This window comes from Phymastichus coffea, unplaced genomic scaffold (genome assembly GCF_024137745.1).
Source record: "Phymastichus coffea isolate CEN01 unplaced genomic scaffold, Cenicafe_Pcof_1.1 PCOF00132, whole genome shotgun sequence".
NCBI lineage: Eukaryota > Metazoa > Arthropoda > Insecta > Hymenoptera > Eulophidae > Phymastichus > Phymastichus coffea.
This window is the reverse complement of record NW_026706943.1, coordinates 482621-505852: the sequence shown is the minus strand read 5'-3', so window position 1 is coordinate 505852 and position 23232 is coordinate 482621. Positions and strand designations below refer to the sequence as shown.

The 23232-nt window shown below is 49.7% G+C and overlaps 2 protein-coding genes across 2 annotated transcripts; both read right to left on the bottom strand.

Annotated features, from left to right (window-relative positions):
* Positions 1 to 3531: 3531 nt before the first annotated feature.
* Positions 3532 to 6959, bottom strand: LOC131671672 (phenoloxidase 1-like). Its single transcript, XM_058948285.1, has 9 exons — positions 6798 to 6959; positions 6460 to 6652; positions 6074 to 6297; positions 5613 to 5815; positions 4786 to 5203; positions 4590 to 4718; positions 4187 to 4514; positions 3859 to 4097; positions 3532 to 3771 (listed from the first exon to the last, which is right to left on the bottom strand). The coding sequence occupies exons 1-9, from the start codon at positions 6897 to 6899 to the stop codon at positions 3532 to 3534; spliced, it is 2076 nt and encodes a 691-aa protein (XP_058804268.1). The 5' UTR covers positions 6900 to 6959.
* Positions 6960 to 8318: 1359 nt separating this feature from the next.
* Positions 8319 to 18229, bottom strand: LOC131671660 (somatomedin-B and thrombospondin type-1 domain-containing protein-like). Its single transcript, XM_058948269.1, has 6 exons — positions 17877 to 18229; positions 16417 to 16660; positions 12517 to 12714; positions 11985 to 12060; positions 9600 to 9670; positions 8319 to 8784 (listed from the first exon to the last, which is right to left on the bottom strand). Exons 2-6 carry the CDS (start codon positions 16649 to 16651, stop codon positions 8549 to 8551), a joined length of 816 nt encoding a protein of 271 aa, XP_058804252.1. The 5' UTR covers positions 16652 to 16660; positions 17877 to 18229; the 3' UTR covers positions 8319 to 8548.
* Between the last annotated feature and the right edge of the window lie 5003 nt (positions 18230 to 23232).

Below are 23232 nucleotides of genomic sequence, written 5' to 3'. Positions count from 1 at the left end.
TATCGCCAGTCTTTATTTTACTCCAAAAGTATAATTTTACTCTAAAGTTTAACAGGAAGTAGAAAAATACAGTAAAGAACATGTATTTATGATAGTGAAAATAATTATTAATAATAATATGCTTATACTAATGAATGTTTGGTTCAACATATATTGATAAATTAAACGCATGACTGAAGTAATTTTTAGAAGTTAACCAGGTAACTTTTATTACGGCTAGATTGTGTCTAAATCCTTTTGATATCATTTTTTTGCATCATATTAATATACCAAATGATTCATTATTCATAAAGATATGAAGTTAGTATAATCGAAGTTCATGGGAGTGATATTTATTTGTTAACTATGTAAATATGAATATGTACTTCAACTGTCAATTTTTTAAGTTAAAAAAATGATGAAATCGAAAAATAAATTAGTACATTTACTTCGAAAACATGGATAGTTACTTTGAGATACATTTTGAAATTCATTTGAGTGAACATATATGTTACGTAAAGCAAGCGCAGAGTTTTCAATTTCGAGCTTGCTTTTCTCGCAGTACGTGATAAATTAAGTGGCAAACATTTGCTAGGTTTTTCTACGGAAAGGTGCGGAGGCTTACTCGAGCAGTTTTTGCAATCTTCCGGCTTAGTTGATTGAAGTCCGTGTGCTTTACCCCGATAGTAGATCGTGATTGATTGGGTCATCATGTTATGAGTAAGGAAATCTTGAATCGTTTTAACCCCAGGTCGAGCAAACGGATATCCCACAGATTGTACTTCTGGTCAAGGTTGATTGCGCAGCTCACTACAGCTGACTCTCATGTTGCATGATTCAATGTTTGATTTTCTTAGCATACGAACCTAGATACAGCTCTACTTAGTAAATATCGATATGCACTTCAACTGGGTATAATCAATTTAAAGTGAAACAATTAAGAATGACGCGATGGAAAATAAATTTACGTCGATTGAATTAATCCTTCTCATAATTTAAGAACATAACGAAGAGATTCATACTGAATCCTTATGTGGTACCCTTGGGTGTAAGCATATGCAAAGGCCATTCACATCTGCATAACTTATCCCCATTGTATCCCTAGTTATTAGAATTTACTACTAATGGCCCATTCAGATCAGTCTCCTTGAATATAGTTGACCAAGGGACGATAACCGATGAAATGAAAGAATCATTGTCGATTATGTTTTCAACTTGAACCGATGAAAAATATTATTGTTTCACTATCGTTGCAAAAAATTGAATGCAAAAGAAAAACAAACAATAATTATTACGAGTACGTATCTTCTTGTCCATTTCAATCATATGCATTCACTGATCATTTTGGCTCAGTGACTTGCCACTTTCGTCGTACTTCGATGTCATTAAAATTCGCAGTTACTTGTACCAATAGACCAATGCTTGCTCGGGCTTTTTGTGATTGGCAGTAAAATCCGTAGGAATTTGGACAGCAGTCTTAAACAAGAAAACAATGATAATGTTTTTCAAAATTATTTTTATTTATATATTTATAAATGCGAATCATAACATACTTTTCCAGGTGTGGAAATGATATTACCTTTGTTCTTGCATTTATTAATTAATGAGCTTTTTACTAAATAAACTCGCCGGGAAATATTTCCCAGAGTTTCATTATTGGCATATGCTGACAATCAGGACGGTGAAGAATGTAGATTTGCATACAATATAGAAACATTTAGGGATTTCCAGGATCACGGCAATACGCACAGGTACTAATTAAGTTATCGATACTTTTCGCATCTGTGCCGAAGAAATCATTATTTCGGCGAAAATTGTATCCAATATTAATTTATCAGAATAATATTTCATACGTACCCATGAATATTTTGCACAATTTATCAGCCGACTCCAAATGTTCCTTATTCATGATAGAATAGCATACGTCGTAATCAATTTTTGTACTCAACCCCAAATTTAGTGCACCGCCAGGAAGGTCTTTTATTTGAATAGCTCGCACTGAAGGTGTTACTGATTGTGCTGAATGCGGTATCGATAAGCCCAGTGGTAAATCGTAGAATGTCCTCGAAAATTAATCGATATTTTTCGATTTAAATAGAATGACAGCTATTATTTTGCAAAATTAAGGTAATTCTTCAATTAAATTTATGTAAACTTTTTTATAATATAATTATGCAGAAAATTGAAAACGAAACGATATATTACACAGAAGACTGTTGGATCAGCCCATTGTCGCCCTTTGGCAGTAAAATAGGCTCGTACATACGATAGCACATCAATAACAGAGGATTTTAGCTATTCATTTTGAATCAAATTTTACATAAATTGATTTTTAGAAGAAAAATGTTGTTATCTATTGTATGGTGGATGTACGACACTTTTACGCTAAAACTTGATCAAACTACTTTGAAGGGAGATTGGCGAGTGAAGCTTTGACGTTGAAATCACTATTTCATCCTCTATTTTGCAGGAAGGTAATTCCGTCACAATATCGTCATTATCACAGATAATAGCTTGAAGTTATACTTGATAGCAAGCTATTGATTTCTTATTGTTATTGAAGAGTTTCACTGATCAGCCAGTGTGTTATTTCCGTAAAATTTTTTCTGGCAAGCATGTGTTGACCATGTTTCCTCTTATTTTGCAATATTTCTCTTGTCATATATTTGATCATATATGTGTCATCATTTCAATAATTTTAACTTTCGTTTATAAAGTTAATATGGAAGAATAACATAAAACATCTTTGATAATTCTCTTATATTATTATATAAAATAAATTATTTACTAGTAACAAATATTCAATTTTCTGTACAATCAAACAATAACCTTACGTATGTAGTCAATATATCATAAACTTATTGTTATTCATGACATCTTCATTTTTTATTCTACTCAAATCCTTGTTTAAGTGGGAAGGGGCGAGTTAAAAAAAATATTTAACTTGGTATTAGCACTCTTGAATTGAAACGAAGTAATTGAAGTTTCATGTCAAAAAGACCCATTAATCATCTTAATATTAGTTCTATTAATTCTGTCTAACCTATAATCCATAGAGCATACTTATAACGATTTTAATGTCCTGGGTTCTATCAGTTTATGATTGCACATCGGCATTTTCAACGTCAAGTCGCGTGAAAAGTTCGAAAGAACATTTATCTTATTTATCGAATCGGTAATTAAAAATCAGGAAAAATCGATGGAGGAGGTATGTTTCCGCAGCTTCATGTATGGACGGTAAAATGTTCATTTGTGTCACGGTAAAACTATATGTGTAAAATTATACACCTCGTATATGTTGCTCCTATTTAAATACATTGTTGCCAATTTTATACGGATCTAGGTATAAAATTTTGAATCAAAGTATTTCAAATCCGAGTAACACGCATGACGTGTGCAACTGCACACCTGGTTTTACCGGATTTTACCGTGTACTTCATAAATTATATTCAGTACAAGTTTTTGTAAGCTTTACGTTATTGATTTATTTATTTTTTATTTTTTAATAGATTGTTCACAATGAGCAAGAAAATTTATTGGAAACAAAATAATTTACAATCTGAATGTCGATTGAGAAATGCTCGACTGGCGAGGTTTGATGGTGTCGGTAAATCGGACAGTAATCTGCTGGACTTTCATGTTTGGAGTAAGAAATTCGTTCAAAGTAGTAACTCCCGGGCGAGCCACGCGATCAAATGGATAGCCCATCGGCCGCTTGTCCGGATACTTGAGGTCTCTCAATCCGCAGAAACTGACTCCGTCGCGGCATCCCGTTGGATCCGGCTGGTTAACCTGCCAGGAAAAGAAAGTAATTGCAGATATTAGAATGTCATTCCAGGATATACTTGTGCAAGCTAAAGTGTTAAAAATGAGGATGACCTTGTCGACATCGTAATTGGAGACCATGATAAACATGTCCATCGGATATCCCTGCTTGGTTCCTTTGGGAACGAGCATGTGCTGTGGCCAGCCGCATCCACAGAAATTGAATCTGTCGAAAGCTTGGATATTGTTGGGGCTCGGTCTGTCCGTGTTTAAATCGCGGAAGGTGGCTTCGAAGGGAATGGTTACCGAAGACTCATTGGAATTGCGGATAATCGTATTCTGGCCTCTATTCACTAGATCGTAAAAAGTAATGCAGAAGTGAGTCAGTAAAGCTACTCTATATTAGCAATGACAGAGAGAGAGAGAGAAAGAGTTCACGCACGTCTAGCGGTAAATTTATCCATCTCGATCATAAGCAGTCTCTGCTCATTATAATTTAAGTGACGTCCCGTCTCGTCGTACTTGGCCGCGAAAAAAACGCGCACAGTGCCAATCAGGGTCTGATTAGTCGAGTTATTAATGGTAAGGCTGTACGAGAAATCGTCGTGATTAAGATGCGTCAGCCGAGCCATTATCGATCCTCGCGGGGTGAAGTCGAGGCCGCGCGACAGGTCGACGTCGCTCTTGCTCCAGTAAGTGTTGAGCGTGTTGGGATTGGCCCCGGGACTGTTGATGCGAGCGTCCGACACGGTGACGTTCGGGAAAGTCAGCTGCGACGTTGAAAATTCGAATGAATCGGCTGGTGACGACCGAAGGAAAGAAAAAAAAAAAACGACGGACCGTACCTGTTGCGCGCTGTAGGCCGGCAGACTGTCGAGAAACTCATAGAAGACGCCGTCGATGAACTCGTGCCATCTGTAGAAGGCGGGATCCCTCATGGCCGTGGTGGCATCGCCCATGATGCTGAACGGCTCCTAGGCGTGTCGCGCGTAAAACATTAATTGGCTCATCCCAATGGGAACTGCAAGTCGGATGACTGACCAAGAAGCGGTTGTCCGGATCGTGGCAGAAGGAGATAGCCACGTGGCCCATGTTGTGCAGGTCACCGTAGTAGGCGAGATCGGGACTGAGCGTGCTCGCCTCCATGATGTTGCCGAGAACGTCGATGCCCGTGACTTCGTCCAGCTGGACGAGGCTGCCGTTGGCACTGCGCACGCTGCGCGTGTGAATGGCCTCCATGATGCGGTCCCTGTAGCGCTCCATGTCCGAGATGTCGAAGCGCATGTTATCGCCGGGACGATTCACGTCCGACAGCACGAAGCCGGCAGGACGAGCCGGCCAGGCGCGACCAGCCACCATCGAGTCCAACTTAGGAAAGTACGCCTCGGGGATAGGCTCGCGCCAGTTCGCTAGCCGACGCGAACGCGGCAGACTGTTGCACAGACGCTCGACGTTGTATCTGGAACATCGTCGTTTGACCGAACCCAATCGATGTCCAGGGCACAATCGGAGCTCAACGCTGACGTTTTATTCAAGCGGTCGGTTATCGATCGAACGTCTGCCCGAACACCGAGAACTCCTTATTCCGCGAGGCGCACCTTCTACCCCTTTTTATCGGCCGTTAAGGCCTTGTCGCTCTCCGCTTGCCTTACACGGATCATCCGAAATCTATGAAAACGCGCAGCGCGGTTCGGGCATTAAAAGGGGAAACAAAGGGGAGAGAAAGTAGCGAGCCGAAACCCATGGGCGCGCACGTCGTAAAGCCCCGAAACTCATTGATGCGCGCGCGCGCGCGTCGTAAAAGAACCCATATTTCAGGCGAACCGGGTGCTTCACGGCCTAAACTCGCGCCCAAGTAAGCAGCATACCTGGCCATAATTTGATGATGCACATAGTAGAAGAGCTCGCCACGACGGTCCTTATCGACCGCGACGCGAGGGCCTTCGAACGGGTAGACCAGATGCCAGTGCCAGTGATGGAGATTGATGCCGATGTCTTCGCGCCAGTAGGCCACGCGATGCTCCGCGTCGGCGTCCGTCGCCGTGTAGTTCAGGGGGATCTCAATTGGACTCTGTACACAGGCGCAGACAAAGCCGAGCAGAGCCCGAATCGTTATTGCCCTCGTCTAATCTTCCCACCCCAAGCTTCGCCGACCTTTTACTGCTAATTGAGCGCTTTGTTCCGGCCCGTCGACTTGCGCGAAGGCCAATGGGCCTCGCGCAAATACGACGATATCGAACTCGCAGCGGCCCATTTGATCGGCGATCGGACATCGCGATTGCAGAATTTCAAAGCGAAGCCGAATAAAGGAATTAAAGCTGGAACCTACGCGAGAGCCGGACGGCACGACGTTGGCTTCCTCTTTGGCCACGTGAAATATCGAGCTGTCCATGTATTTGTCGGGGAAAACCTCCGCCAGCTGGGGTATTGGGAGATGCTTCGTGTCCGGCCGATGCAGCATAGCCACGGACAACGAGTAGACGAACATCCCTGCGTTCATGCGATCGCGACAGTACACTGCCAGTGAGAGCAGCTCTTCCACGCTGCCCACAGCTTGCACGCGCGCGTCCAAATCACAGTTCTATAAGTATTCGTGTCGGCAGCGGAGAGAAAGCGAATGCAAAGCTGATTCCCGTCGATCACGCTTGGACAATGCCCGCGCGCAGTGCGGAAAGAAGCGAGAGAGGCGAGCGAACGATACGAAGCGATACATACTCATGAACAGTTCGGTGAGTCGGGCTGCCATTTTTCGATGAGACGAGAGGAATAGCGAGAAGCCATCGCGACGGCTGAGCGACAACGGCACGCTCAAATCGGGAATGGCGATTTGCTTGATGGGTACCGAGGACTGGGCGTCGCCGCCGAACCTTGTCAGAATGTGGTGACCGATCGGCTGGTACTTTTCCGGCTGTCAAAGCGAAAATCACGCTAAATGGAAAAGCATTTGCCCCTTCAAGTGCATCGCTCGGTTAAGCTTTTAGCGCGATCAATCAACGACGCTGCTATCGACGCTGATCGCTCGATGCTCGGAACAAAGGAAATGCGTATATTACCAGATAATCCGCTGGTATCTCGAAGCTGACTTTTTGCTCGCCTTTCGGCACGTAAACTGGTTCGTGAGGCCGATCGAACAGCAGTAGAAGATTCCTTTCCATCTTCGTTGGACTTTGAGTCTGCGAGCGTTCAACTGTTCACGGGTCCGACGACGCCCGACGCGTGAAGTGACGCATTCGCGGCTGCAGCCGAATTTATACCTTATCCTTCGGCGAGTATCCAACGGCAGGTTCCTCGGTACGATAACGAGCCACAATCTTATATGCACTGGCAGCAGTGCATTTTGTTGCACGCGAGTAGCAGTCGGCCAAAACAAAAAATAAAGCCGTAATCACGGCGTTCTTTCCTGTTTTGGTGCGTTGCCCTCGCGCACGCAGCAAGACAAACTGCGCGAGCGTAATTATTCAGAAGATAATCGCTGCATTATTCGAGCCCGCGCCGCTCGCGCCGAAGGATCGTTGATTCATCGTCCGACAAATCCGCTTACATTAAATAGGGAACGTGTTGTGCTCGCACGTCGCGCCACGAATAAACGCTTCGTTTACGAAAGATAACGCTAAGCAGCTCCGCGATAAATCTCGCCGGAGTCAGTTGCCCCCTTCACGCCCCCGCTCGGCGAATCGAATTTAGGAAAGAATTTAAAGCTCCGTAAATTAACGAGGATCGACGAGCGCGCGGTCGAAAAAAAGAGCTTTCGACGATTCGAATTCCTCGTGCCGTCGGCCACCGTCGGGCTGCATTATTCAGACCCTTAACGAGCGACGCAATGAGAATACCTAGCAGGCGTCAATTACTCACGTGCTCTTTAACCATTCGTCTGGATACAGCCATCGCTATAATTATTAGTCCATCGGCGACGGACTGTTTATTTTAATCCAATCCTCGTTGTTTTACTCGCACTTTCGTGGAGAGGCTTAGCTGGGCTCATAGCTGCGCGATGGGAGATATCCCATTCGATTGGCTGGAAAACAATGGCATGCTTTTTCAGCGCTTCAACCAGCTTTACTCTGGATTCGCAGCAAAGCATCGCGGTCTTTTCTGCTCGGCAAATTATGAGATCGCGAAACCCGGGCCAAACAGATCTAATTCTCTCGGGCTGTTTTTTTTTTCCTCTTTATTGACGTTCGCGAATTTCAAAGCATTTTAAATATCATACCCTCTGCGGTGGAACATTGTTTTATTTTCATTATGGTGATTAGATTTGCGGCACGGATGAGTTTTCGGCGAAAACGAACATTTGCAGCGTAGCATCACTAACGAAATACGAAAATCGAGTTGTACATTTAGTGGCGTGTCAATTCGCGTACTCGAAAGTCAGTTATTACGTTGGAATGATTTAATAACATGTACGTGATGCGCAGAACAATAGATTTTATCCTGGTTAATGGAATTAAAGCAGAGAGTATCGATTTACAATGAGGTAAATGAATACGAGGTAATTAACGTGTTTATTTGAGGAGACTAGGGACATCGAAGGGTGCAAATAAGTTGAGAGTCGTCGGAATATAAATTTTCACGAGTTTATTGACAAATACGAATCTGCAGCTTACAGTTTTGGGAGCTGCGCTTAGTAGGTGAAATATATATACATATATATTCTGTCAGTCTGGCACGAGCTGCGCGCACACACAAACACACCGAAGTGACTTGAAAAGTGAGTGCACAGAGTCGCAGGGTCTTTTGCTTTGTCTTTTGTCACTGACCCGCGGCCGGCCCCGCGATATGCGCGCGCAACAAAATGTCCGGCACTTCAGAGGAAGCTGAGCAGAGCTTTGCCACGGCAGAAGCCGTCGTGGCAGTTGTCGCGAACGAGCGAGCGCGGCTCTGCCAGCCACTTGCCGTGGCAGTGGCGGTCGTGCGGCGAGTTGAGCAGCTCCCACCTGCCGACACCCGCGAGGCTCAGCGCCGCGCCCTCGCTGTCCGCTGGGCAGGACCTCGGCTGCCTGGGGCTTCCCTCCTTCCGGCACCACACGCACACCTGCGACCCTGCAATTCACGCCGAGTCATTCGAGTCATTAGCACTTGGCGCCCCCACGCGCTCGCGTCCCGCTCGGCCTGTCGATTTTTCGTTGCGCTCGCGCTATGAATATCTTTCGGGGGGGCCGTTTTTCCCTTTCCGATACATCAGTTCGATTAAGCCCGCTGCCGGCGAATAAATTAAATCACAAATTCAAATGCGGCGTTGTTTGCAGAGCCGACGAGCATCGCGCCCGAACGGCGCGTTTGCATATTCAAAATATTGCGAAACAGCTGATCGATCTGCACGGCGGCCGGCCAGAAAAAGCAGACGGAGAAAGCAGGCTCGAGCGCGGGGTAACGAGTTCATTGAAGGATATCATCAAGTTATAGCCGGCAACTTGGCAGTCGCGAACGGCGAAGTTGCAGGAAAAACCAGCAAAATAAAGACGGCGCCGGTTAAATTGGCGCGTTAAACTGAGCAGGGGGAAAAACATCTCGTCGTCGTTTGCTTTGGAGCGAGCCGAGCGCCTGCTCTCGAGGTGCCAAGCTAAAAGAAAAAGATAAAACTTAATGAAAGCGTTTGACTTGTCGCCTCTCGACTTTGCAATCCCATCCGAGGCGCACTTAGATAAGCGAGCACGCGCGCGCCCGTTTAATTTAGCCTCGGCAGCCTTAAAGTCGAAGAGGCCGTCAGCCGGATAAAGTTGGCGCGGGAGCGCGCTCTGTGATTAAACTTGGCTCAATTATCAATTGCAGCGCGCGGCTCGTTTTGTTTTCGCGCGCAGTCGTCCACTAGGCGCGGCCAGCACGGCCAACTCCCTCGGGACGCGCATATGCCGTACCTTCACGGAAGGATTGCAGTCTTCTCCGGCAGCCTTTGGAGACTTTGAGTATCGTGAAGACGGCGCAGTACCTGCAAGTGAAAAGACGAAGCAAAACAGGCGAAATTATTGGCGCGTCGGTCGTGTTGGCGATGCAGTGCTGGGTAGCGGCTTTAATTGGGGTCGAGGTAGGCCAGACAGTCGGAAGCTTAATTGAGTTTGCAAACTTGGATAAATCAATACGCAATTACGTCGCGGGTAAAAAGCCGAGGGGGGAGGCCCATGGCGTTCGGTCAGCCAAGCCCGCGCTCCGGCAGCTGCTCCGCGCGGCAGTTCCTCGGGCTCGAGTGCACGCAGCGCGCCGCCCAACTGTTAATCGGCGACTCGCTCTCGCGAGCCGGCTGTCCGATCAGGCGCGCCATTCCCTGGACGCACTCGGTCGACGTTTACGATTACGGACCGATCGCTCCGCTCGCTGCTCCCGCCACCGGCTCCAACTGCCCTTCTCCCTCGGCGCTCGCTAGCTACGCCCGTACTCGCCGACTTCCAGTCTCACCTGGATTCGCTCTCGACGATTGACGTGCTATCTATTGCTCGTCACTGATTCAATTTCTTTCCACGTGCAACGATCGATACGCGCTCGGCTCGCTCGCCGCGACGAGCCGTTATCTCAACGGATCGACGTCTATGCGCGTTTCCTTTTTCCAGGCCATCAATTAGCGCGGCAGTGCTGCATTATGCGGCTCGAGTTTTCCAGCCGCGCCCAGCTCGATGACCAAGTGAACTGGTGTGAAACGCGTAAAGTCGAGCTTGCCATCTCGCCCCGCGGAAACGACTTTTCCGGCCCGGCTAAACGATCGCGAGCGCGCGAGCGCTTCGGTCCCGCGGGCCGGAGCCAGCAGCCGCGAGGACAAAGCACCGCGCGATAAAAAGGAGAAAAAAAAAAGGAGCGCGAGAGAAAGCCTTTCACGGCTCGCAAACAAAAAAACCAGCGGGGAACGTTTGCGAATGTGGGCTCGTTTGAGGAGACGAGGTTTTATCTCTCCCCTCTTTCCCGTCCGCCGTCCTCTCGCCTCTCCCCTCGTCGCGCTGAAAGCACGTTACGATATCATCGCGATTTCGCCGCGCCAACGTGCCGCGCAACCTAGAGGCAATGTCTTTTCCGGCGTTGCTTATTCTCTTATTACCAGCTCTGACGCGTTGCGAGACATTTGCGCGAACGCGACGCTTTGTTCATAGACTGCGCCGTGATGCGTTCGGCTTTCGTCGTTAAATGCCTCTAATGGTGAAAGCTCGAGGGCAGAGAGAGAGAGAGAGAAAATAAATAATGCGTCTATCGTATTGACTCGAGCCTTTGATCAATTTGCGCCTGAAATTGCTGTTGCAGTTAAAAGATGAGGCACTGCCTCATCAGGCTCGCAAGACAAAGAAAATTTAATCAACTTTTATGGTAACGCCATTTGCTCGAAGAGGTTCAAGTTGAAAAGAAAGTAATCACTAATCTAAACTTTATTGCCACGTCAAGCTCGGGAGCCGGGAGAAGCAGCAAAGGTCCTCCGAAGTACACCTCATTAACGAACTAACGCGATTAGCGTCGAACGGCGAGTCCCGATTCATCGTAATTGGGCAAGTAGACGCGCGCGCACAGGCTTTGGCCTCTAAGACGCGGGCTTGCGACCGCCTCAATTGTGACGAGCCGGACCGGCGCTCTCGCCGCTTCGAAATTAGTTGGTAGGGACTTGGTATCGGGTCGAAAACGGCACGAGACCCGACAAATCGCTGCCGAAGCGTACGGCGTTCGTGGCTGCAGATTTGTCAAGACGAATATTTGGCCGCTCGCAAACAATCGCTAATGAAGTGGCGGCGCGGCGCCAAGTGTAACGTGGCGACTTGCGCGCGAGTCCATTAAATTTTGGAATCCAACCCGCGGTGGCACAATGCGGCATTGTTTCGCGCGCGGGAATCCGACTGCGGCAAGCGGCGTCTTTATCCGCGCGCCATATCACTGGCTGGCGAATGTTAAACGCGGCGCTGCCACGGCTAATGGGATTTAATTCCGCCGCTTCGTGTTGCCGACACCGCGCTCGAATTTTCTCCTCGTCGTATAATCAATACGCGCGCTCGGTTTATTTCGCGGCGCGCGCGGTCCCGCCTAAATAAAGCCACGCGCGGGTATTTGTTCGCAAACGGAAACTCCGCGGCTTCATTTATTCAGTTAGTCAAATATTGAGGTAGCGCGGCGCGGTCGATCCACCGTTTTTTTTTTCTCTCCTTTTCGCGGCGCGCGCGATCGATCATTTAATTCATTAGCCGCGCGCGGCGGACAGTCAAAAGAGAAGAGGAGGCTGGAAAAAGGGCCGGGAGCAGAGGACGAGAGAGAGAGAGTGAGAGAGAAAGTGAACTTACCCTTCGGCAACTTGCGGAACGAAGTTTGAGTCGAAACTTGCCTCCTCGGTGCCGCCGTCGCTGGGGAGACTCGTCTCTGCAACATTACGAACCTTCGTCGCAAGCTTTGCCTAATTAATTGGATGCACCCGCAACCTTCCGCGCTACAACCGGCCGACACGTCGCGGTCCAACTTTTCAGCCGCGTGCGTGCGCTCACTTTTCGCGATTTCGTCCACTTCTCTGCCGCGGCGATCGACGTTTAAGGGAGTCATCAAAGTCGTCGCCGGGATCACGAGGGACAAGTTCAAAGACAAGGCGGAACTTCGTTACGAGACGAGGGAAATTTTCAATAATGCCGAAACGAGCTGGATCCGCGATAAGATAAACGAGAGAGAGAGAGAGAGAGAGAAAGAGTGGGAATGGGAAGAGGTGGGTGGGCGAACGCGAGTGAGAGAGCTCGGGAAATTGCTAGTGCACTAGGAAACCACTTTGGCGAGCTTGCAATCTAAACGGGGCTAACGACGAAGATGCCATCTCCGCGGCTGTTGTACCTTGTACTTGGAAGTGACGGGCTCGTCTGCGGCAGGCATCGTAATTCTGACAGCCGACGGACTGGCTGAGCTCGGAGCAGGGCTTGCCGCCGTTTCTTTCGGGCCTCAGCACAGCGCGGCTGCGCGTCTGCTGGCCTGGGCCGCATTTGTTGTCGCACTCCGTCCAGCCGGTCCACTCGCTCGCGCTGCAGTCCAGCACTGCAAAACAGGCGTCAGCGCACGTCTCATTTCGTCGCCAACTCGACAAACTTATCTCGCCGCCACCGGCGTTTCGCTCGGTCTCTTGCAATTTTAAATGTCGCACGCACTCACGGCTTGCTCGTTTGATCTTCCCGCGCGTTAATTTCATTGATTTTCTATCAAAGCAAAATTCCCTTTATTCCAGATTGCTTCGTAGCGAAAACACGCGAAACCGCATTGTTTGGCAAGCTGCAGAGCGAATGCCTGTCCAGACACGTTGGTCAGTCTATCGAACCAGGAATCCCCGTAAAAAGAGACAAAAAAGTGGCGAGCTCGCTGCCAAATATTTACCGCGGCGCGAGCAGCGCGACCGAACCGCACGAGCCGCGTCCAAAGGAGCGACTTATTTTTTTTCTCTGTCGAACGTTTCGGCAAAATGGAGCGCCTCAAAGTAAACGTCAACGTGCTCTCGGCGAGGCGGGCTTGGAAATGGAGTCTTTGAGTTTATTGCAGGCATCCTCGACAGCGCCGCAAGCTCATCCTGCGCTTATCGGCCGACGAGATACACTTTTTTCTCGGGGAGCGAGATCCCTGTTCGCGGCTGCTCGCGCGTGTTGACCGACTCTTTCTTTTCGCTCGGCCATATCCTTCGAGGCTTAAAGGGGCTCGCGCTCGAGCCGGCAAACGCCTTGTAATCAGATTTGCCCGGCTCGCATCAAAGTTTTCTCTTTTAATCATTTTAATAAGCTCCACCTGGCCGCGCGGCAATTCGCGCCGTTCGCCCGGGCGCCGATCCGACGGATTCTTTAATAAAGCTCTCGCTGCGAGCTTACGGCTTGCGAAACGGCGCGCGCTACGAATGCCATCGCGCTAACTAGAAGCTAACGAGCCAATCAGGCGGAAGGCGCCGCTTCGAGTTGGGGAATGGCGCGAGCTGATGAAATTCTGAGCGAGCGACGATCGGCCGTGCCGACGCCTGGCGCGCCCTTGGCGACCGATCGCGCGCACCACGGCCGGTCGATCGGCCGACGCCTCGAGAAACGCTCCGCGCGCCGCGCCTCGCCACTCGATAATGGCTTTGCGCCGCGGGATCGCGCTAATTCACAGACGATAAAGTTTCGAGCGGAGCCGTTGGCGCAGGCTCGTGCGCCCGCGCGCGCCGCGCCCGAGTGCCACTCGACCCGCCGCGGCTCTCGCTTTCCAAATTTGCTCTTCTCTCTCCGGTGGTTCCGCTCCTCTTTTTCCCTGCCTCGTCGCTGCCCCTGTCCAATTTCTTAGCCAAACACTTTACCCCCGAGTGGAAAGCTGCGATTCACATTGTAAGAGTGATTCTGCGCGTTTCGACGCGGCATATGATTTTCATTTGCGATTGAAGTAGCCAAGTTTGTTAGCGAGCCGCGGGCCAAATTCAATCGGCCAAGCAAAAAAAACCGCGGGACTATCGGCGGGTCACCGAAAAAAAAAACATGTTATTCCAAGAGTCCGTTGATTCTGGGCACCGTCCCGCAGGCGAACCGCAATATGGGCGCGAGCGGCAAGCTCGCGTAGCCGCGGGCCTACTTTTAGTTAATCGGTTTCCGTTCCAGCAGCGATTCGGCTCGAGTGTGTTGCATGCCAGCGCGCGCGCGCGCGACAAAAATAAGAGACTCGTTCTTTTCCGTCTCTCTCTCTCTCTCTCTCTCGTTCTCTCGGGGGAAGCTCGCAGCTTGAAACTGAAAGGAAGCGACTACTGTTAACTCGACCCTTTGGAAGTTGGCGCGCTAATGGGAGTCCGCAGCCTCGCGGGAAAACACGCTCGTGCGGCTTTTCAAAACTGCCGCATGGGACGCGCTGCGCGCTCGCGATATGACGAACTCTTGCCCGCAAATATATATATATATTTTTTTTTTCTATTGAAATCACTCTCGAGCGCTGCGACGCAACTGAAATCGCCGCCACTCCTCGCGTACGTCGACGCCACGTATTTGGAGAAGCGGCTGCTGTACACGCTGCTGCAGTTCGTTATACGTTTTCATGACGTATACGGCTCGCGTTTGAGGTTACGGAATTAGTCGTTGTGCGATGCTGCCGTTGCAGTTCGATATTCAACAATAATAATTTTCGAATCGCCAACGTTCTTTCGACGCTCCCGGTACAATCATCGCTACGATAAGAGCGAGCGCACGAGTGTGCACGTTTGTTACAGGTCTTGACAACAGCTTACAAAATGTCGTTGGAAATGTCGCTAAATCACGCGGATCGAGCTACGTTTGTTTTCTGCAATATTTCCAGCTCGCTGACCGTTAGAGCTACGAACGCGCACATAATGATAAATCAAAGTTCTACAACGGCTATCTAACAGCGTAACGCAAACTTGCCGAGACCACGCAAGGCAACCACGATTTAACAGCGCGTCGTGGAATACGAGCGGCCAGAGGACAGACCGAGTTCGCCGGATTTCGGGCAGAAAAGTAAGCAAGCATTGATCCCAATTAACAAGTCCCGTGGGTAAACTGCGCTCGTCCCCGTCCCTCAATTTTATTTTTCGGCGGGAATCGGCGTCCGAAAAATAATAATAAATCGCGGAAATCCTCGGCGCCGGGCACCCCACTGCTTACAGGCGTGCCATTACGGCGCGTCGTTCAGGCGTATTTCACGATTCAAAGACAAGCGAGAGCGATGCGCAAAGAGAAAACGACCGAACAAAAGGTGTGAGGAGAGTGTATACACACGCAGCCGAGCACGCTTCAATGATAAACTGGCGCGCTCGCTCATCGAGCTTGCACCGGCCAAGCTCTTCGTCTGCCTGCCTGCCTGCCTGCCTGCCTGCGCGTCTATCTGTCTGTGTGAGTGTGTGTTTTTTTTTTTTACGGGCTGCTGCCCCCGCATACACGACATACAATAACAACAACAACAACGTCAGCAGAAAGAGAGAGAGAGAGAGAGAGAAACAGAGTTACGATTTTCGAATTTCAAATTTCGTTACATTGTCGATGACCTTTTTTTCCTCGCTGTTGTTTCCTCCAACGCTCTTTTTTCCCCGGCGATTATCTTTCTTTTTACCCGAGGAAATGCGAGATTGCACTTTTTTTTATCCGCGAAACGCCCAAGTTCGGCGAACAATAGAATTGTTCGATTGTTGTTTTCCAGCAACAGTACCGCAAAAATTACCGACGATACATTCGCGACTGAGTTGGCATGCAAATTTATTTTCAGCGCGCACGCACGAAATAACAACCGCTACACATTTTCGTTTCGTTAATTCGTGTCCGTCGGGAATAGACTTTTTCTGGGTAAGAGAAAAATTCAATTTTCAAGTGATTTCCAGTGATATCGGTTATAGGGTAATATGAAACGCGCAAAACGTCTATCTAGTGAATTGACAGCGAGCCATTTTTCCGTATAAAAGTATCGATTGATATTAAAGCGAATGTTTATCGTGATAGCCTACCTATTACTGTAAGTCAGTCAGCGAGTCGCGCTGAGAAAGTAGGGCCAGCAGTGATATTAGGCTGGCAAACAGGTAAGAGAGGTAAAGAGAGAGGGAAAAACGCGGAGACGTTATCACGCGATGTCAGTCCTATTCATAATTCTTGGAATAATCCGAGGTGACAAAGCGAGTCGATGATCGGGGAAAGGGGAATAAAAGAGAGCGAAGGACAGGGAGGGGCTGACAGGTAGGTCCCAGTACGCGCGAGCAACCGCGAGGTTGGCCCTTGGAGAGCAGCGAGGCATACGTACCGGTGCAGGTCTGGTTGAAATCTGGACAGCAGTCGCCGAGCCTGAGACAAGCGTGATCGCAGTAGCAGGGCTTGTCGCGGGGACTCTCGATTATGGCATTCGGCGAGGCCTTCTGAATGACGCAGCCCGAGTCCCGACCCTGACAGCACAATTTCGCCGCGGCGCAGCTTCCCGCTGAGCTGCGTTCCGCCACCCAGCACCACGTCAACACCATCAACATCACCCATTTATCCATGCTGACCTGCTGGATTGCACTAGTTTTATTTATCACGCACGCCGAGTCTCGCTCTACTTTTCAAATGTCTTGGTAGACATTTTTTCTTTCGTGAGAGCTTGCATAAATCTCAGCTCTCCGCTCGTGTTTACAGATATTTTGCCAGCGCAGAAGAATGTCTTTACGATGAATTATGGAACGAATTGCGTTTAATGAAATTCACAAGGAATTACGCGCATTGCTCTCGTTTTACATACTTCGCTCCTATATATTTTCATGAAGCTCATTTCTGCGCGACATTTGCGCATTGCTAAATTATTAATTACGCTATGTTGTGTCGAGCCTACGTGGCTTACTTAATGCTAATGGGAATTCGAGATTCATTCTTTGCGTGCCATGGTTAGTTGAAATTTACATTTATCGAGATAATAACCGACCGACATAAATATGTTGGAGCGTTATAGTGCGCGCGAAATTTTAAGGTAAACGGCCAAAGGTATACACAAAGTGCACTAATTTCTGGATTATCCGCCAGTGTTGCGTAGACTTTGCTCCAACTCCGATAACTTTTTAATTAACGCGAGAAATTCAGCAAATAGGATGAATGCATTTTCACGACATTTTTTTTTATTTACAAACTACATATCGAAAGGCAAAAATTACAAATCACGTCGCGAAAATTACATTTGGCGTGGCTACGGCAACTTTACACTCGCGCGTATTGAACGGCTACCATTCTCAGGCGGATATATCGATATTGCCATTTGTCCCTTCGAATCACGTTATCGCGAACAACTCCCGTCAACAGCTACTACTATTTGAAGTTTATATGAATTCCAATTGGATCACAATGTCATATATTTTATTTGTAAAATTCTTTTTTTTCTTTTTTTTCTTTTTTTTTTTTTTTACAGGCAGGAAAACCAATTCTAGCCGCGCGAATTGTTATTTAGAAGCAACGAAACGTAAAAAAGGCAAGTACGAACTGTGCGAAAAGCGTTTGTTTTTCAGGCTCGAAAATCAATTTTCCAGTGCAACATCGGGCGAAAACAATGAAACCCGACCACGAGTCATTTCTCTTTTTCGAAAATGGAAAAAGAATCAAAGGTCCGTGAATTGCAAAAAGCGAATTGCATTAGCACGTCGATGCGGAAACCATTAATTTGCCAAGTAGCCGGAAGTGCAATCGAAATAGTAGCAACAACAACGCCGATAAAAATGACAACAGTAATATAAAAATGAGAACCTGGTGCGAGGCGTGCGGTGGTTGGATCGAGAGAGAGCGAAGGGCAGCGTGCCACGTGACGGGGTCACATATTCAACTGCCTAATCGGCGTCGGCCGGGCATCGGCCGCGGTCGCAATTGTTATCGTCCGTCATCGATTGCCGCGGGATCGCGCGGATCGTTGTCGCTCGACCAGAGCCGGCTGCGCGCCGGCGAGAGCTCTGACCAATCGGCCCCGATAGTCGTCGGTCCGACCGGCGGCGAGCGCGGCAAGGGTGGCGCGCGATCGGACTGGTGGGCAGGGCCGCGTGTGCGCGCGGACGTGCGGAGCGTCCCCGAGCGACTGAGCGCTCGGCGCCGCGGACCCTCGCACCCCTCGCGCGCCGTCACGCCGGCGCGCGGTTGCGCGCTGCCGCGAAAGCTCTGCCCGAGGAGCGGGGACGGCTCGCAGCGCTACGACCCTCCGACGCGCGCATCGCGTACGTAGCAGCCGGCGCGTGTCCCAAATTCCACGCGGAGCCCGTCGTCGCGCTCGCGCGTCATTAATTTTTCAGCGGCGCGTCCCGGCATTCATAGCCGTTTATAGGCTTGTCTCCCGCGAAGCTGCGACGCGTCGGGCCAATCGCAGCGCGAACCGACTCGAGGAAGCAGAAAGCTCGCCGTCGAGCTTGCTCGGCTGATTGGCTGCCAACGGCGGCGGAGCTTGCGCGGAGCGTGGAAGGGTAATTACTAGCGCCGGGCACTCGCGAGCAGCTTTATTCGCGAACGCAACTTCAGCAGCGGCTAGTCGAAGAAGAAAGCCAAACGAACGAAGCTCCCCTCGATCTCGATGGACTTTGCGAGCGCCTCGGCCGAGCTGCGGATATTGTCCTTCTCGCGTGGAGCCGCTAATCGTCGGTGTCGAGCGTGCCAGTGCCCCGCGGCGATCGTTGCGCGACGCTTTGTCCGGCGCGCTTTCGACCTTCCAATCCGCGCAGCAACTACGCGGAAAAGCCATTATTGCAGCGAAAATATAGCTTGTAAAGTGTAGACACGAGATAGCGAGAAGTGGCTTGCCGTCTAGATTGCCTCCTCGCCATTCTGCGAATTTGGCCCATTTGCATACGCTCATTTATTATACGGTCCCTTTACTTGTTCCCCTGTCGTCCTCTTTTATGTTGCGATATCACGAAAATTGAAATGGTGACGATGGCAAGCGAACTCAAAGTGCTATTTACTTGACTACGTTATCGTAATAATTGCTATATCGAGTTGGCCGTTGAAAATCTAGTGACTCGCTCAAAATGTTTGATGATAATCGATGGTCGGTTACCATCGCGCGAACCCCGTTCGTCATATATCACAGTAACTTCAATTTTACCTTGCAGTTTTTCTCGAAGCGCAATGAATGACGCGGAAACCTGATATCATATAGGTTGTCTAACTTGAACAAGTGGAAATCACGTTTCACGCGGCCATTATGAATGAAGAGCAGCCAGCCAAGTCCTGCAGACACTGAAATTTTCATGGTGGCATGATGCTCTCCATTTACGTACGAGTAGAGTAGGTGCTCTCGAAGTAAATTTTAACGAAGCTTTCCTTCTGCGAATAGTCGAGAGCCTTAATGCAAACCCGTTGTCAAGTTGGTAATTAAAGTCACGATGGGCCGATAAATAAAATTGTACGCGCTGCATAAATTGTATGCACTCGTGTGCGCAGAGTGAGGTATCCTCTCGACGAACGGAAAGCCTTTCCGGAAGCTCCAAAACGACGCTTTGCAACGGGAGGAAATTGTCCTCGTTGCCGAGACGATCGCTTCGGCGGCGAAAGTATTCGGCGTGCTATTCGCCGACAGCGGAAGACAAAGGGTGCCGGGGCATCGGACGGAATTAATACGGCGAGGCGCGCTCTCCATTGGCTCGCGCAAGTCCGATTCCGTAAGCGATAGGCAGTTGCGGCCCCGCGCGGCAGCAAAAGCTCGCAGTCGCGTGATTAATGCCGTCGGGGTGTGCGGCGCGCGCGGCAAAGAGGAAATCACGATAGCAACAGGCAAGCGCCGCCGCTGCAGCGGCCTCGGCATATTAATCAAGCGCCGAGCTTTAGTTTTGTTAGCCGCGCTATCGGTGCGACCGCGGCCGCCTGGAATTTCGTTTTCCGCGCTGCAGCGGCGGCTTCGGGCTGGCCTCTCAGCTTTCCACAATAACACCGCGTACAAGACAGCGCTGCGCGGACCACTGCCGGCTTAAATTATGCGACTAATAATGCGAGGGATGCGGTGTTCGCGCTGCACTACGGCTCTCGCGCTTTGTTTACGGGAAAACCGAGCATACCGAGGGGAGGACAGCGTAATCTCGCCCACTGCATTCCCGTTCTACTCGATTCTCTCCTTATATGCATACAAAGGGCATTCTTGCGCAGCGGACTGCGGCTTTCATTTGAGCCTGTGCGTTGCGACGGCAAACGCGCTTGGCAAACGCGACGACGCGTTTCTCTTCTTTTCTTTTCTTCTTATCGAACGACTGTCGGCTCGACCGTAGTGGAGGCGGATGATCACGGTGAGCTCCGTGCCAGCCGAGTATGCCTTCGGCGCTGCGATCGTGGCGGTTGCGTCCGGGAAATTCCAGCGGACATCTGCCGGCCGGTGGTCGCGACTCGCGACGATAAACTCGGCGACAACCGCGAAAGCGTGCGCGGTTCGTTTCACTCGTACACTCGCGGTACTCGTACTGGTTCTGCGCGCACGGCGAGATTGACGGTTATTCCCGGAAGCGCCTGTTATCGCCGGCGTTCGTGCACCGGCACTCGTCGGCGTCGGTCGCGGCGGCAGGCTCCGCTGATCGGGCTGATCGTCCGCAGGGCTCCGAGGCCGACTTCTTTGCTCTCGGGCGAATGCCTGCCGGCTGAAACGAAGCAAATTTGGCGGATAAGCGAGCGCCGTTAAAGGATGACGCCCGAGACGGTATCCAAGCTCCCGAGCGCCATGAATAATGCATGGGGGGAATCCGCGCCGCCCGTCGATTGCAGATCCGCGATCGAGTCCCGCTCGCAAATGCGATCCAGAGGCGGCGGCCGGCAGGACCCGCAGCGCTCGCGATTCCCTTTGCCGTGAGCCAGTCGGCCTGTCGATCGATGGATTTGTGCACTTGTCGACCGGCTCTATCCGTCTTCCGACTGTTTTGCCAAACCGAATGCCGCGATTCCCTTTTGGAAGCCAAGCTCTACGCACATAGCCGTGGATTCGGCTTCGTATGGATTTTAACGGTCGCGTCTCAATCCAATCCAATCATATGCATACTATAATGGGGCTCGTGCTTTTCCAGGCTATTTCGTGCTTATCTGCGGAAAGCTTATGGCTGGATAGCATCAAGGAAAACGAGCAAGTGAATCAGGGCAGGGGCCGTTATGGAAGAAGAGGAACGGGACTTTAATGGAGATAGCCAATTGCCGTGGTGGATAGCAGATTGAAAGAAAAGAGCGCAGTAAGCATTAAAGTCGCGCGTGCAAGGGGATAGGCTGTATAAATGTCGCGATACACGCCTTTAAAGATGCAAAACGAGCGGAATAAAGACACAGTCGGACGAGCTCGCGAGTATAATGGGAGGCGCGCGGCCCGCGAAAAAAAAGAGAGCGAGACCCGAAGAAACATCGAAGAAGTTTCGCAATATCAAAGTTTCGCCGGCTGTAATAGGTGAGGCGAAACGGCCCCGTGCCGCGCCGTCGTCCCGGTCTTGCTTTCGCAGCTCCTTACGTATTCATGAGCGCGGATTTTCCACTTTAATGACCTGCCCCCCCCCCCCCCCCACACGACCGCCTGCCATCCTGCCGCGATGAAAAAAAGCTACATGCTAAAGACCTCTTTTGTTTCACGATTTGCCTATAATCTTTGCGCTTTTATTGCCCGTCCGCCTTGGCTGTACACGCGGAATCAAATCGTTATCTCCTTCCGTGCAAACGTGCCGTAACGCCGAGCTTCGTGCCTCGCGAGTGGACTCGTCGGTTCCGCATCCGAAACGATGCAGCTCAGACGATGAACCGGCCAATTGGGGAAAGTGCTCGGGTAAAAAACACCGCCGAAGATAATTATCTAGTCTACGGCACTCGACTTGCATCTCGAGCTAGTGCCTCTTATCTTAGACTCCTCGAACGCTCAGTCAAGTGCAGAGAGCGAGCGAGAGAGAGAGAGAGAGAGAGAGAGAGAGAGAGAAACGGAAATGGAGCCGAGTCATTGCCTCTGCGAACTTCAGTTTCCTTTTCCAAGGGAATAAGCTACGGTAGGAGCTATGCCTCTCTCGCTCGGTATGCCACCCCCTCGCTCCCTCTCTCTCACTTGTGATGCAAGCGTCCGGAGAGTATTCCTAATGTTTACACTTTAATTGAGTTATAACTTTCACTCGGCGACGCGAAAAGGACGCACCAGTGCCGGCTAGACTACAATTTATTCGTCGGCAGCGACGAATAAAAAAAGTTTAGAAACAAAGTTTCGCTTCTATGCCTGGCTTCAGCTCCTAGACTGCGGCCAATTTGCTCTCGCGTCGACCGAAAAGAGGCACATTTTCCATGCAGCCTTCGCGACTCACGCACTTTTCACTTGGACCTCGTCTCGAACATTTCGATCGACCATCCGTTTGGTAGTTGGGAATTACCGAGAGCCGGGTCGCATCCGCTTGCGTAGCTGTGACAATCGCTAGAATCGGCGTAACGAGCATCATTGCGCCTGCTAACGAAACATTTAATACCGATAGCGCGTAAATCAGTTCGGTTCAATGAGGAAACGTTCATTTCCAAATGCGCGTCGCACGGCAACGTACTTGCCGTCCCGGCAGCTGATTTACGAAGAACCGTGCAGTTAAGTAGCGTCGAGTTCAAACGCTCGACAAAACGCAGTCGAGCTCTGACGAGCCGTTAAATATTCTCGGCTCGCTTTCCCACTGTCGCTAATCAATTTTATCGCTCAATCGAACAACAAGTTAATTACGATGCGAGCTTGCGTCCCCGATGCAGCTGTCGACCCGCTTATTTTCATTCTACTCGTTTTCATTTTGTTTGCCCAATCAGGTAGATTGCAGCGGGATCGTCCAAAACAAAAAGAAAGAAAAAAAAACAGTCGGGCGCTATTCTATTATTTACCGAACACTCGTAAGTAGTACTTAAAACAATAGATAAACTGTCGAGAGGGGGGAGGAGTGAGAGAGAGAGAGAGAGAGAGAGACAGGCGATAAAAGCGGACATAAAGCCGGTCGCGAAATCGCATTAATCCACTCATCCGAAGCTTTCTGCGCTAATCGAATTTCTCTGTTTAAAAGTCTGCAGGCTTTGTCGCGCCGGCGCGCGAGCAGAAATTGAGCTAAAATCGAATATCGGACGAAAAGCGGGGAACGGCGCGCAAAACGCCAATAAA

Bases quoted from the DNA above. Each gene is read 5' to 3' on its own strand.
- LOC131671672 (XM_058948285.1), bottom strand. From the start codon at position 6,899: ATGGAAAGGAATCTTCTACTGCTGTTCGATCGGCCTCACGAACCAGTT. The intron at 6,653-6,797 runs GTAATATACGCA...TCGCTTTGACAG, and splicing joins AGATACCAGCGGATTATCTG to CCGGAAAAGTACCAGCCGAT. The intron at 3,772-3,858 runs GTCATCCTCATT...TTTTCCTGGCAG, and splicing joins CCAATTACGATGTCGACAAG to GTTAACCAGCCGGATCCAAC.
- LOC131671660 (XM_058948269.1), bottom strand. From the start codon at position 16,651: ATGGATAAATGGGTGATGTTGATGGTGTTGACGTGGTGCTGGGTGGCG. The intron at 12,715-16,416 runs GTACGTATGCCT...CCTGTTTTGCAG, and splicing joins TTTCAACCAGACCTGCACCG to TGCTGGACTGCAGCGCGAGC. The intron at 12,061-12,516 runs GTACAACAGCCG...GTAATGTTGCAG, and splicing joins CCGTCACTTCCAAGTACAAG to AGACGAGTCTCCCCAGCGAC.